Consider the following 15,737-nt stretch of genomic DNA (forward strand, 5'->3'; position numbering starts at 1 on the left):
ATTCAGTGCGCCTAGACTCTGTACTCATTGCAGATGACTTCTAAGATAGGGATTGCGCGGCCGCGTTCAGCCTGGTCATACGCAGTCGCCGCCGAAGTAGAACGCCCAGCTCCCCCCCCCCCCCCCTTTCTGGTGCTTTGCGCACGCTGGAAGATGGCATGCTTTCTCCCACCTTCCTCCTGGCGCGCACGAGATAAAGCTACCATCCTCGGCTCACCCTCGCACGCTTTCACTCGCACCTACAGCCTACGGCGCACGGCCACGGTGTTGTCGCACTTTCACTTTACACGGAACACCACGGAAACGACGACGAAAATGCGGCAGAGTGTCCATATAATTGCTATCACATGAAAGCAAGCTTGACGCACGCTTAATTTCATAAGGAAAGCGTCCACAATAATAAAGTAGGCTACTACGTCCGCCTCCCCCCCCCCCCCCCCTCTATCTCCTACCATTGCTACACCCTGGGAGCTAACTTCTGTACGCGACATCACAAATATGGTCCACGTTGTGAAGCCCTAAATAAAAGAAGGCTACAGAGGAAAAAAAAAAGACGAAGTGCCTTTATGGACGTCATTGATGATGAGTTGCGTTGTAAATTGCTGCTATCCCGTTACTTAATAGCCGCGCAGCTCCTTGACTTGGTGATGTGGCGTTTAACTCAGACTCTGAAAGAAATACATGAAGATATTCAGAGAAAAGGAATCGCCGTTAGAACAAGCTTTATTGCACAATAGTCACACTACAAGAAGAGCAGAACCGCTTCGTTAGTGAACATATCACTTGTAACACTCAAGGCATTAAGATCGTATAGAACTGCACCGAAATACATATTCGGGTGAACAAGTGCTAGTGACGACATCTTGCGACCCTTTGGCTTAACACAGTCAAAAAGGAGCAGCCATGCGCATTCTTTTAAAAGAGTACTGAGATTATTTTTAGACCTCACATTTTTTTCTCGTAACATGCAGGACAAACTCCTCTAAACACTGGAAAAACGACTGAACGGCGTCAGAGTGAGATGACATGACATGACAAGAACTTTGAGTCCTGAGGGACTGAGATCTCGGGGAGCCGAAACCGAAGGCTCCCGAAGGTCAAATCGGTGGCTCCGCCCACGATAGGACCGGGAGATCATGTCCCGCCGCAGTGTCGTGGGCCCACTGGACAGCCTGGAGTTGAATGTGGAAATTGCTGCTCTTGAGAGATTCCTGCCATTGTTCTTTCGTGATGGGTGGAGAGGAGTTAAGGGCTCGGCACAGCCAGAGCATGTGGTCAAAGGAGCATGAGTCATGACCACATTTGGGGCACGACTGTGAGTGTTCAGCATGTATCTTGTTAAGGGACCAAGGAGTGGGATACAAACGGGTTTGTAGGAGTCTGAGAGTGGTAGCCTGAGGTTTGTTCAATTTGGGGTGAGGGGGTGGAAATGTCCTCCTGCCTAGTCGATAATGGGAAACAATTTCGTGGAAAGTACATAATGGATCTTTGTGGGTGTTGACCTCGTTCCAAGCCTGGCTACCCGCGACAGCGCGCTGCGTGAAGTCGCGCGCTCTCCGGTGGGCTTGCTCGTTAGGATTACATCCAAGCGGGTTAATTGGGCTATCTAGATGGGCTGGGAACCACGAGATTTGGTATTTTCCTTCGCTGCTCTCCCTAGTCCTTTGAAGTGCTTTAATCACAATACTGTTCGCCTGTTCAGATATGATAGCGGACGAGAAGGATCTAACCGCCATGCGCGAGTCCGAGAAGTCGATAGCGGGAACTTTTGAGCTGGGAAAAGCCAGAGCGATCGCCGCTCGAGTGGCGTCAGAGTGGCCCAAGAAATTTACTGCACTAGTTGTTTCTGCGAACCAGCTTCGTTTGCAGTGTCGGAGCCGTGAAGGACGCCATGGTACAATGACCCACTTCGCTCCGGCAGTCGCTTCGGCTGCCACAGGCGATGGAACGGTAGAGAGAACAAATGTGCAGTAGTTGGCTGCAGAAATAGTGACTGGCATACTAAGGAATGGAATGAGTATGTATGTCAAAGTTCGTGGGCCGCTGCTACATGAGGACTGCTTGTGTTGCCACTGCTTCGCGATGTACGGCTTTCCTGGATAATAAAAGAAAGACTGATCCGCCAGAGTGCATCGCTAACCTTCAAAGAAAACACTATAGCCCCGGAACGTCGTTAAGAGCAAGTACTGTTTGTTACACAGCGTGAAGTGGAGCAGCGCCGCCTCCTGGCATAGTAACGCATCCAGCCCAACTCACACGCAAACTCACGCCAACGCTATTGACAACGTATCAAAACTACGTAAATGGGCGCACTCTTGAATCGATGCACTCGAAGTATGGCTGACGGCGACTACAGTGACAACATAGGAATGTTCGAGGCTGAGGGCTTGGTGACGGTCCACCGAGTAAAAGAACGATTAACGATAACGCGTCTTTCCTACAAGGTATTAAAAAGTACCAGACCATCTACGTTCCAAACATTGTGCGCAGCAAGAACAAGTATATCGCTACTGAGCATATTCCCTAGCGATTAGACAAAAAATAAACAATGCGATAGTGACCGCGCCGAGGAACGTTACCGAGTTAGAAACAAGACGAAGCTGCTGGTTCAAAGTCTTTGCTAAGTGACGAACACAGAGGATAACATACTGATCCCGATTTAACTCATAAACAGAAAAGTTGGACAGCTTAAAATACATTCTTAGTTCCGCTTTTCGTACAAGCACCGTATACGCTGCTCGAGCAGTCCAGACAAGGCGTAATAAGCCCCGAAAGCGCTCATATGTCCTCTGTAACTGTGACGAAAGCTTCGTGTCGTTCACCCAGTAACCTTCAACGATATCTGCTTAAAAACAGATTTTCTTATCCGCACCGGCGTCATGCACATCCGTTGCAAACTTGGAGGCCACGGAAGCCGCTGAGGCAAAGAATGGACGCATCACCACGGGATCAAACATTCCGGCGCCCACAGAATTGCTGTGAAAAGTGTCTATTGATTCACGACGTCAGCAAATTTTTCTCTGTGTCATGATATCATGACAATGTCGATGACGCCAGCATGGTATTTCCAGATGAGCTGTAGCACAAAACTAAAATGTCTGATGAATGCTTTACAACTGTCATAATTGTTCAGAGTCATCCTTTTACGAGCGAGAAGCAGATATAAAATTATCTTCGGAAGAAATATGCTGCTAGCGACATATTTATGCTAACAGATAAGTTCGATATATAGTCACTCTTTGCGAAGACAGTTCCACGGGGTTTGGTTAAACACAGCTTCAGAAGCTGTTGGCACCTGCTGTCCACGGCTGCATGCGCCGCTTGACATATCGGTCTACGAAAGTGCTTTTGTCGTATGCTAAATCTCTGACAACATAAAAATAGATAACACCACCGCTTAATTAGGGGACGGAAAGAAATATCGGGTTGCAAATGCTTGAGCGTTTAACGCTAGGTGCACTTGGATTTGCAGGTTGCCTTAGATTGTAGCCCTAAAGTTGACCAACAGCGCACTGAACCAACGGCGATCCCTAATGAAAGAACGCAGAGGCGTCTGTTGAATGGAAAACCCTTTCTATTGCAATGTATGCGAGCTACTAGCCGCGGACCGCAACTATCACAAGCAAGGAAGACTGCAAGAGGCTTTTATTTAGTCTCATCCGGCCTGGAACACGAAGTGTGAATGATAAGGTATACCTGTGCCTTAATGCCTGCGCCGTAATTTTAAATATTTCTTGAACATTTTTGAGTACAGCTGAATAGAATCAATCAATCAATCAATCAATCAATCAATCAATCAATCAATCAATCAATCAATCAATCAATCAATCAATCAATCAATCAATCAATCAATCAATCAATCAATCAATCAATCACTACGACGCCAGCACCAAGCTAAGCCTGCTGATAAAGACCTTTAGCGTTTCTCGGCCCCTGCGTTGCAATGAGCCTCTGTTTCAATCCTGGTTAATGCCAAATGAATACAAACCAGGCCATAACGTTCTATGTAGAAAGAAGGGCAATTTGGAAATGAAACATTTCCACTGCTTTTTTTTCTGTGTTCTTCTAAGGCCCTTCTTCTTCCCTAAGCGCTCGGAATGTCGCAGAAACGTTAACTGATGTCTGGCTCTATACAGAAATCGTTAATTCACTAAATTCTGCTTTCGAAGACAAACGTACGCAATATTAGAAGCATGATGAGTTCTTGAACAAGTACGACTAGTGAAAGTTATAACTGAAAAATCAGATGTTCATTGAGTAGCATTGACTACGCATATATTCCCTGTAAGCACTTCGTGCGTGTACTAACTGCGAATAAGTGATGTCCACTATGCTCCTTCGGACATTCTTCACACGACAGCTAATTAACAACACAAAACAGTGTATGCAGAATACGAGTCTTAAGTTCTACAACCAAAATATTATTGCATGGTTAGCTTAGTGACATCTTAGGATCTCATTTTAAATAGATGTTGTTTATCAGACCATCTTTAGATGATTATCTAGCTAATGTTTGATCATTTCAGCGGTAAGCCGGTAACCGTACACTTTTAATCAGAAAAATTACCGTGACTGTCTCGTTATTACATTCGTGATGCAATTTTCATGATAAAACTCACCAATGAAGTAGTAGGTGCTCGCTCCAGCGACCAGCAACAGCCAGATTATCGTAATGGCCACAAGTGCGGCTATCTTGCCAGCTGTCTTGCCTCTCTTTATCCTACGTGATAGAGGGGAGCGATAAGGCGTTTCGTAAAACGTGATTAGCGTAGCACGAAATCCCAACATTCCTTTTGTAAGAGAATAAAGTTACAGAAAGGTAGGCGTGTGGACATGGAATCAAGCAGAAGGAACCGGTCAACACAAACGCCGTTTGCTCTCTGCATGTGTCCGTACCTGCGCGCCTGCCTTTTTCCAACCCTAATCCAGAAGAACCAGTTCTGCTTTCTTTCGATCGTTCAAAGAGAATAAAAAACAACCATCGCAGACTGCCTAGCTCACTCCCTGAGTGTTTCCTTGCACAGACCATAAGCGTTGTCTTAAATCACAGTGTCTTTTCAGTTCCCTGCGCACTTTTGCTGGAATGTAAGTTGGGGAAGACCCTCTCGCATAATATGACGAGCCTCTTTATCTTGCGGCTTGTTTTCTCGCGTTTTTTCTTTTATAACGTTTTTTTTTCTGGACTCGTCATTTTCAATATGTAGTTTACTCCATCCGTTAAGCAAATGAAACGAAGGAAATAAAGTTTTGGTTTCTAGTACACTCCACATCAAAGAACCAGCAACACGACTGATGAAGTGGGATTCCAAGGAACCTGTGTCCTGAGGGTTAACGTTTGAGATGAAGCTGAAACGTGAGCTAGGTTCCCTAAGTTTTGCCTTGGTAGAAGGCGGCTTTGTATCTCTACCACGTATGGCACAGGCAATCAAACAAGGCCCGCCTCAGAACTGAGCCCTACAGTGAATTCTTATGTTCAGTCGTGTGCGGCTGCTAACGAGAACAGGTGAGCTGCTACTTGATTAAGATTGTTTGTTTTTTATTGGTACACTTCCGGTCTTCTTCTTTCCTGCCAGAAGGGGCACGGGAAGCGAACTGCGTTGATGACACTCCCATCTCCTCGAGAAGTCGAGCGTGTGTTGTCTGAGACAGTAAGCCAATAAAATGGCAACTAGCACTAGTTAGTTTTGGTTAAGACATTTTTTTCCACGCAGAAGTTCCTCTTCGCGGGAGTCGCTGGAAATGTTTGTGGCAGCAAGAAACCTGTCACAAATAAGACATTCCCAGTTTCTTCGTTGAGTGCAGGTGTCGTATTGCTTGTCGCAGTCTAGGCTATGTATGTAATGAGGTTTTACGCCCCTGTTTTATTAATTAAGCAAACAACGCATAGCTAGGAAGCGGTTGTTTGGGAACGGTCCTAGGTATTCATGCTTCCAAGCACAATGTGAAAGGATGAGGTGAAACAAGAAGAAACTGCGTTCACTGTGTCTGCCAGTTCTTTATTTTACTTTTGTGCCGCATTTGAAAGCATGAAAGGTCAATTTACGCTAAGTAGGGCCAGCAACTAGACAGCACGTTGATCACAGTGTGCTTTCACGATAACTTTTTTTTTCGATGTTGTACTAGGTAGCAGAAGAAAAGACGTTAATTACCGCAGTAGAGAACAAAGATTAGGTAGGGAAGTCTGTCAAGCTGAAATCGTCTTTTTACTGTTCACTTCTGACACATTTCGCAAACTACCAGTACCATGCTTGTTTTGTGTTTACAAACCGTCTTAGTGCTTTAGCCCAAACCATGCCGTATAAAAGCGCGATAACAATTCTTGATACTTATTTTCGTCCCGATATTTGAATTCTTAGGCATTGATACCACTGCTAACGCAATGCTTATGCCGAAAACAAGTTATATTCAGTTAATGTGCCTTTCTGCAAAGGATAGCTAAAGTGCTGTCCTTTCACAATAGATGTATTTAATTTAATTTAATTTATTTACTCTCAGGGCCGTACAGGCATTACATAGAGGAGTGGCAGTAATAAAAGAAAAAGAAAGGCTAATGAGGTAGCACATTGTCATAGAGACTCGACTCGAACACGTCATGGTCAGTGACGGTGACGATGGAGGCGGGAAAATGATTCCAGGCTTGGCTTGTTTTCAGAATGAAGGCTTCAAGTATACGTTGCTCTTGCACTAAGGTACCCCAGCTTTCATACGATGATGAACGCAAGGTGACTAACGGTTTATCTTATGTTAGCCTCTAGAATCTGGGAGTATACTTCTGCATTGCAATATTATGTTGCACCACTGAGAAGGCGTCCCACTAAATTTGTTTCTTCTTTACTGCGAGATCAGCACCACCTTTCGCAAAACCTCTCCTACGTAAGTGCAGACCGCGAGTGTACATCACCGTGACGATTTTCTTATAAGGTTGGCCCTTGCCCCAATGTTTGCCAATTAGGAAATGTCCGTACGTTTACAAGAAGTCTGTTGAATACTGGCTCTGGCCATCATCACTTATTCAATGTTTGCTTGGAACGTTACTGTGCAGGGGATGGAAAACAGCACACACATTCTTTTTTCTTTGAGCAGGACATTTATATGGCTTATTTTTCACTGAAGGAAGGCATGCACTGAGACAGACAGAGGCTGCCACGATAGCATGGTATCCGTTCTGGCTGTGCTGACCTAGGGTCGCTCTGTACCACGAAGGTAGAGCCTTAGAGAAAGGAAAAAAACTGGGTAGAGGCCCCGACGTCACTCTCCGTAAAGCCTCCTCGACCTTATGGGGCAGTTCTTCTTCCTATCTAATTGCCCGTTGTCGCCTCGATGCCAAGTGCGTGCGCCCAGTGGCGCACGCACCAGGCCACGTCTTCAGTCTAGCAGATGGGTTCGACGTGACGTGTGCGATGACGCACGCACTAGCCTCACCTTTAGTCAAGCAGAACCACGGAGCCGCCCTCGCGTTGGGGAAGCGGGCCCTTCTCGTACCCCGAAGGCCCGGGTTCGATTCCCACCGAGATCTACCAAATTTTCTTTTCAAAGCCGTTAATTTACTATGTTTGAGGAACGTCTCTGAGAAATTTGACCGTCAATTCGAGAATTTTTGGCGTGTTGTTACTCTTTGCGCCGTCATCCATTTTTGGTACTATCGCTCGGCTAGGCCGTCGCTGCCGTATTTTCGCGTAATGGGGCATATAATGCTTTCGCACTAAAGGGATAACAACGGGGGTTGTCGCACATCGCTTCATGCCGGGTATCCCGGTACACCAATTCCACGTTGGCCCAGTCGTCGTAGCTTGCATGAACACCAGCGCCAGAGTACCCTCTAGGGAATAATTGCAGGAAAGTTAAGGCCCGCAGCGCAATGCGCTGAACCGTTCAATTTAAGACCTTCTTCTTGGCGCTAACCAATAATATCGGCAGCAGGTGGCGAGGGCGCTGGAGTGGAGAACAAGACGGAAAGGAAGAATTGTGGTACAATCGAACGCGGTTGTAACGAAGAGGCTTGAGCGCGAAATATAGTTTGGTGGATCAGGTAATTAAGTACATGGAAACTAACCTACGGCGAACTTAAACGAATTTTTGCGACACGTTGTTACATACAGATTTGTTATCTCTAGCACATAAAAGAAGCAAGGAAAGCATTCATTTACTGATGACAAAACTACCCGTAGGCAGTAGTTTTTTTTTTGCCAGTGTCTTGAATTCTTCCTCGACGCCGCTAAGAATGGCGTTCTCGTCGCGCGAACTTGTGCGGAGCTGCTCCAATGCACTTCCCCCGTGTGGCCACAGTATCGGCGCAGCCCGTCAACCACAGTAAGTGCGTCCGAAAGAGTCAGTTGAGGCGGCTCCTCACCTGGCAGTGGCCTGCCCGAGTTCCACATATCGTATGTCCAGTTCGATATGTTATGTTACATTCGTACAGGTCAGTTAGTTTTCGCGTGTTAAATGAAGATAATAATTCACTTTATCCAGGCTTGTTACTTTCGGGTTTGACGTACAGGGACGTTAAGCTCACCAGGAGAGCGGCACTTCTTCGTCGCTTCGTCCTCGTTGCGGTGGCGGAGACTCCCGCATCGAGTCCAGCTCCACTTGCACCATGTCGGCGGGACCTTCGCCCGAGGCCCCGTACACGCGCCGAGGCTGCATGAGGACTACCTCGCCTGCGTGGAAGCATCGTGGCCGCAAGGGGCATTACACAGCGCAAGGCGTGAGAGCAGCGTCCGTACGAACAAGAGGTAGTAGGCACTGTGTACCATGTAATACTAATGTGTCTGCTAAGCGTCGTGTTTACAACAGGCCGTGCCAACAAGCTGTCGTACAACAAAGAGGTCGCATTCGCAGAACACTATAGAAAGTGCAGGAAGTCGTGTAATTCACTAGTGGCTATATTTGGCGACAATTCTTTTCATTTTCTTTTTTTTTGTCCACCTTGGGTTCTTTAACATGTGCCCAATGCACGCTGCATGAACGTTTTTGCATTCATCACTGCCAGAGGACGTATTCTGCAGGTGGAATCGAACCAGGGATCCAATGAGCGCGACGCCATAGCCACAGAGCTACAAACTGCGGCGTTGCTTCACAACCAGATCCTGGTCTTGGCACGTAGAACAACAGAATTAAAAATTTCAAACCTAATTCTTTTTGTCCATCGTAATTTGCTTGCACGAAGCCACGCTCCCACTATCACCAATTGACAGCACCAATTGGCGCGACGGATGATAATAGATGAATATAATCAGAATGTTAAAAAAAAACACAGCTTCAGTTATCATGCGACGAAGATGGATGCACACTGTATAGTACGAAGAATAAGTGTGTTTACAACATATCTCATAGGAACATGGCGCTCTATTCTCAAACAGGCCGAACAACAGACCAACCCATACAACGCAGCGCACAAGTGAGAGGCCGTATATTAAAGAAACCTCAGTTGTATCATAGGAACAAGAGGGCGTATTTGACAATTGTTGAAAAGAGCACGAGCGCGCATTTACAAAGCATCGTGCTAGTGAGAGGCCAGATTCTCGATAGTATTGTAAGACAAGTGCGGCAAGTTTAGCGGGCTGGTGAAGTTGCGCAATGAGAGGTCATGCAGCGCCTGTCATGTTCATTTCTTCTCTCAGTCCCCGTATTTATTACGCTGTTCATTATGTAGTATTATGCGAACAACAAAACCATGCCTATCAAAGTACTATGCAAGAAACTGGCCCTATAGAAAATGCTGTCGTATCTACGAGTACATTGTATCGTACGGACGTCCACTGATATTTACAGATAAAGTACGAACAAAGGGTTGCGCTGAGCAACCTTTCGTTTGCAAGAAATGCTTGTCACACTTGGCTAGCCTTTGCTACCACTACGTAATTTTGGTTCGTCCAAGCGCGTTCTTACAAACTGTTTTCGCTTGCGAATGATGAATCTGGGCCAAGATCCAGCAGGAAAAAATGGGTATAAAGAAAGAAGGCCGAAAACAGTATTTATATTGCAGCTCATTATTTCAACACGTCTGCATGCTGCGAAGACATCTAAGAAACTTTCTGTTGTGAAGAAGCGACTCGGTGCACTTCATTAACTGCATTAGGGGTATGGAACTTGATGCGTCGCGACAGTAAAAAAGTAAATAAATAAGAACTAATAATACGCTTAATTTACAAGTAACGTTAACGCACTGAACTCGATACAATCGGTGATCAAACAGTAAATACAAGACACTCCAAGGAAACCTTAACATGAGCCGCCTCTGCTTTTATCCATTGGAATCAGCATACTTGAATGAGACTAACGCGTTGGCTTAACGAGTCGTGGCTGCTTAGTGGCTATAGCGTTGGGCTGCGCCCGAGGTCGCGGGATCGAATTCGGGCCACGGCGGCCGCATTTCGATGGGGGTGAAATGAGAAAAAAATTCGCGTACTTAGAGTTAGGTGCACGTTAAAGAACCCAAGGTGGTCCAAATTATTCCGGAGTCTCCCACTACGGTGTGCCTCATAATCAAATCGCGGTTTTGTCACGTAAAACCACATAATCTTATAACCAGTTGGCTTAGAGTTGATGGGCGCAATATACGAGTAATTCCTCTTGGTCATTGTTCTCTGTGTTAGAAGTGACTAAAGCATCCAAAATTTGTTTTTGTTCCCGCAGTGCTTCGTTTTTGGTGGGGATATTGTTTATAACTAGGCATCCTGTAGCTAAAAGAAAAGGTCGCGCGGTATAAGTATGTAAAGAAGTGTCTTGATTATCGCAGGTGTGTCGTGCCTGATTTTAGACAATCCCAGGCTTGGACAAAAGGCGAGTTGTGGACACCAGATGCGTTCGAGTGAAGTGACTGCACAGCATCGTGGCAGCACACCAGAAAAAGGAGCAGCTTTTCAGTGCTTCTTTTCTGAGAGCTCGTCTACTTCAATTCATATCAACACATTTCTTCTTGGTGGGCGAGCTGGTCGATTTAGGTGCATGTCCAAGAACTGCAGGGGGCCGAAGTTAAACTACAGCCTCCCACTACGGGCGCCCCTCATAGCGCGTGTGTGTCGTTGCGAGGTTAAATTCCATAATTTGATTTGACCTCAGTGGAAGTGACCTGTAAGTAAAATCAACCTACAAAAATGGTGGCCACTAGGCCTTTACACGCAGGCAAAGATCTATGGGTAAATTCCATTTGTTATACCTCTGCAAGAGTAAAAGGTAAAGAGCTCCCTTACCGATGATGACGTCTCCGCTGCCCGTTCGCCGGGGGCGTGTAGGGCCATCGTTGTGCGCGTCATGCTTGGGCGAGGAGGGGGGCGACACTGACCGTGCCGGCCGTCCCGAGGAGGGCAGTGCGGCTCCGCCACGGTGCAGCGGTGAGTGCAGCTGACTCGACAGCGCGCTGCTCTTGCGCACCAGCCGAACCGTGGGGTACGGCATGCTGTTGACCGGTAGGCTCTGACCTGGGCGCGTCGGAGTATCTGGGTGAAGAGACGAACGCGGGTGCATCTTGATGTCGTGAGCATGCACTCACTTGGGCTCGCACATTTCCGAGGCTGAAGTATCGGGGAGCAGTTGCTTCCTTTAGAAATGGTAATCACCTCGCTGAACAAGAAAAGGACCCAACCCTTCGGTCTTGGTGGAATAACAAAGTGCGCGGGTAGCTGCTGTGAACATTTAAGCCAAGTTTTGCTGTCGTTCGCGGCGCGTGGAGCTCGCAAGCGGATCGCAAAGTCACCGTTCTCGCAACCGCTCTCTTTTCAACAGAAGACCCTGTACTCCTGGTCTTCTGAAGGCTTTATTTCGTCATCGGACGCTTTATTTCGCCATTTTCTCAGACGGCTGCTATTGGCCGATAGCTGACATCCAGCTACGGTCGGCTACATGGCGTAGATACCGCGGCCGCCGCAGGGTGCCGCCACGAGTCCACTGGTTAAGTGCACTGCGGCTCGCTGAGGACAACCGCGTTTGGCCTATGTTTAGCGCGTCATAGGCACCCAAGGCAGAAGTAGTGGCGCTACGTTTACATTCAAAATGAAACTTGAACTGCCTGCCACGGTGAGATATACAAGGCGGAGCGTTGTGGGCACGTCCCACTGCGCCGTAGCCTTCGCGGTGCAAGGCACTGAAGAAGAAACGGGAGCACAGCGGAGGCCTTGTTTGATTGCCAATAACTCCGCTTCGTCCGAACGCATTGATGTATCTTTCGCGGCAAAGTATTTCTGAAATAGCCCATTTTCACTCCAAATGCTTCTCTACACTTCGACAAAAAGTGGTCCAGGTCCCAATAACGTACATTTCTTCTTGTATTGCTAAGCGTTCAGCTTGCTGTTATTTTCATCTTGGCCGCGGGGTCATCGCACAACTCCTATCCATTTCTTGCTGCTGCACATATGCCAGGGAGAACGTGTCACTTAAAGTTGTGCTTAAAATTTAGTCAAGATTAAATGTTTTGTCAGCATAAAGTCAAACGCCAACATGTTGCAAACCGCTAGATTGCGTTGTTGCACGTACTTTCAGGTTCGTTTCCATTTGTAACGTGACCCACCGTTGCGGCTTAGCGACTGTGGTTTTGCGCTGCTAAGCACGAGGTTGCGGGATCAAATACCGGCCGCGGCGGCCGCATCGATGGGGGCGAAATGCAAAGATGTCCGGGTCCCGTGCATTGAAGGCACGTTAAGGATCCCCTGGTGCCCAAAATTAATCCGGAATCCCCCACTACGGCGTGCCTCACAATGAAATCGTGGTTTTGGCACTAAAATCCCAGAATTCAATTCAATTCTTCTCTTTCCAGTTCGCATTTCAGTTTACGCTGACGGTACGCAAGTACTGGAAGTGAATGAGCCAAAGAAAAAAAAGCTGAAATAGCTTAACTGGCCTTTGACTCATCATTTTACAGATAAGAAGACAGAGGAACACGATAGCTTTACTGATGACGAGCACATCAGAAAGCTATTTAAACTGAGCTCGGCTATCAGCACAGCGCCTGTTACAACAGGCTCTCGCTCACCGGGGGGCTCTTCAACAAAACCGTCTTCTTCGGCCATATCCAACAGCCGCACGGTCACTGCGCTGTGAACGCTTGTTGAGGGACAGGGAGCTCTTCCCGCGCACTACCCCTACGCGCCCAGACTAAGCCAACATCCGAAGCGTGGGCTGCGTCCTGCACCACAGGCGAAGAGGCTCGTCGTCTTCCTCTACTACTTGCAGCTCGAACTCCTTCCTTCGTCAGGAGGGTGACAAGTGCGTTTAAGTCACCGAGTCGCGGTTATAAACTTTTGTGTCAAGACTCACTAATGCGAGAAATTTTTTATCTGTAAACTCAGCGCTGCTTCACAATTTGTTTCGCTGAAGATGGCGAAGGAAGGTTCGTTGGGTTTTGTATTAGCTTGTATAAGTGTATACGCGGTCGCTACATACGAGGGAGTGCCAAAATTTTTGTTACGAATAAATGCTTTAACATGCCGTGTACGGCCTGTTTGTTTGTGGTGTGCCCAAAGCGAAGTTAGTCCTTAGCGAGGGGCTTAAAACAAAAGAAAACCTCCTCGGTCCTAAGTAATATTTAGTAATGGCATCGCACAGGCGCCATCGCGGTGCCTCTAAACAGCGGTGCCAGTGAAAGTACATCACCGTCAGATTAAGAGCAAACATTCTTGTGCCATTCTTATTTAACAACTCTGATCAATAATTTAGCTAAGAACTTAAAGCCTGTTTTGAGTAACTTTGGCTGTTGAATAGCATAGCATCTATCTTGCATACATGGCATAAACACATAGCATACATAAGCATAAATATATACAAAATATCTCGGTGAAGGCGGCGCCGACGGCGAAAATTCGGCTGGAGTGTGCATATAGTTGCTATCACAATAAAATAAAATGCTGTGTAATCAGTGCCGTTAAAAACGATAGCAAAGGAAATTTGTGGCGTATTTGTGTCGTAGCCGTTGACGTTGTCGTGCTCTCACGGCGTCGATACGCATGCGTGGCCTGCGCGTATAGGACATGTAGTAGTATTTGGGGTTTTACGTGCCAAAACCACTTTCTGATTATGAGGCACGCCGTAGTGGAGGACTCCGGAAATTTTGACCACCTGGGGTTCTTTAACGTGCACCTAAATCTAAGCACACGGGTGTTTTCGCATTTCGCCCCCATCGAAATGCGGCCGCCGTGGCCAGGATTTGATCCCGCGACCTCGTGCTCAGCAGCCCAACACCATAGCCACTGAGCAACCACGGCGGGTTATAGGACATGTAAGACATCAACCATGATGTTTTCAAAACAAAAATAGTTTGGTTTTAACAGAAAACTTAGTTCAAGCTCTTTAGCTACGAAAACATTAGTGTGGTTTCTCCAAATGTCTGTGACAGCTCTGCGTGTTACGAGCAATGTTCTCCACCAGCTTCAACGATGGCACCCATGCGAAGGCTCTGGTCTTTGACATGGTTGCTCCTCCCTGGAATAGTGCTGAAACTGTCAACTACGTGACGGCCTCAATAACTAGCTTCTCAGATGTCTATTACTCACAGCATGAGGGAGTGCAACACTTCCAAGTTAACGTTACGAGCGTAGGTAATTCCACGGCTTTCATTGTCAGCGCTGGCTGCCTGGTCACTGGGGGTGGACGTGTCCCAGTCGTTCCTATAGGTCCACAAGAGACCAACATTGTCTGCCTGTTCCTACATTTCTCCAACGAAGCCCTCGCCCAGGTCGTCTTGCAACATGGCAAGGTTCTTTATGTCAACAGTGGGTTGATGAACATATTGCAAGGAGGCTCACGCACACACTTCCACCATTATAGATATGCCATGCCTCTACCATAAGACGCGTATCTTTATTCTTATGCCTGTACAATATCGCGCATTCATCTAACTCTGGCGTGCAGTTACAATCTCGGCAATGTAGCGAAAGATTAGAAGGCGATCCACCGGTTAACGACCTTTTATGTTCCATTAGCCTCTGATTGATACACCATCCCGTTTGCCCTACGTAGAACTGGCCACAGCTATGGGGAATTTTATAAACCACACCCATACGACAGTCAGTAAAACTGTTCTTATTGTGCTTCACTGGACAAATATCTGTTCGTTCTTTGCCTTTTACCCGCTCCTTCTTATTCTGTACGGCAGCGCATATCTTATCTAGCTTATTGGGAGCAGTGAAAGCAACATTAACATCGTATCTACTTGCAACTTATTTTAAGCCTGTGCGACACTGAATGAATATAGGGAATAGCCACTACTCTGTTTTTTGCTATTACTGCTTTCTGTAATCACATCCGTCCCCCCCGAAACCGACTTCTTTAGGCGCTCAGCCACACTGGCCACCGCTACACTAGGATAACCTGCTACTAATAGGCGCCGGACCTGCGCTTTAAAACTGGCACTCATTTTGTGCATGCAGGATCTGGTGAGGGAAGACTTAAGGCACGGCATGGCAATTCCGTTTTTTACTACTTTGGAATGCTTGGATTGAAAGTTTAGCAACGGCTTCGAAGATCTTGGGGAGTACTGCCAACAAACATGATTTTGTTCGAAGACCAAGGAAATGTCAAGAAACTGATTTACGCGTCGCTGAGGAAATTCCTTGGTAAACTTTAATCCTCCCCCATAAAGTTTAAATTGCTTACTTACTGAGGTAGCAGCGAAATCGAATTCTTTCCTATTTCAGAAAATCAGGTAATCATCAACGTAACGAAATATCTTGATTTCGTTACAGAAATATCTCGTTTCGTTTTCAGAAGAAGCGATTTCAGCCACAGATAAGAATTTACAGCCAGTA

At 46.7% G+C, this 15,737-nt stretch overlaps 1 protein-coding gene across 1 annotated transcript; it reads right to left on the bottom strand.

Moving 5' to 3' along the window:
• Positions 1–573: 573 nt before the first annotated feature.
• Positions 574–13,004, bottom strand: LOC142577780 (uncharacterized). The gene is made up of 5 exons (XM_075687233.1): positions 12,968–13,004; positions 11,193–11,438; positions 8,513–8,657; positions 4,620–4,720; positions 574–668 (listed from the first exon to the last, which is right to left on the bottom strand). Exons 1-5 carry the CDS (start codon positions 13,002–13,004, stop codon positions 574–576), a joined length of 624 nt encoding a protein of 207 aa, XP_075543348.1.
• Between the last annotated feature and the right edge of the window lie 2,733 nt (positions 13,005–15,737).

Source organism: Dermacentor variabilis, chromosome 4 (genome assembly GCF_050947875.1).
Source record: "Dermacentor variabilis isolate Ectoservices chromosome 4, ASM5094787v1, whole genome shotgun sequence".
NCBI lineage: Eukaryota > Metazoa > Arthropoda > Arachnida > Ixodida > Ixodidae > Dermacentor > Dermacentor variabilis.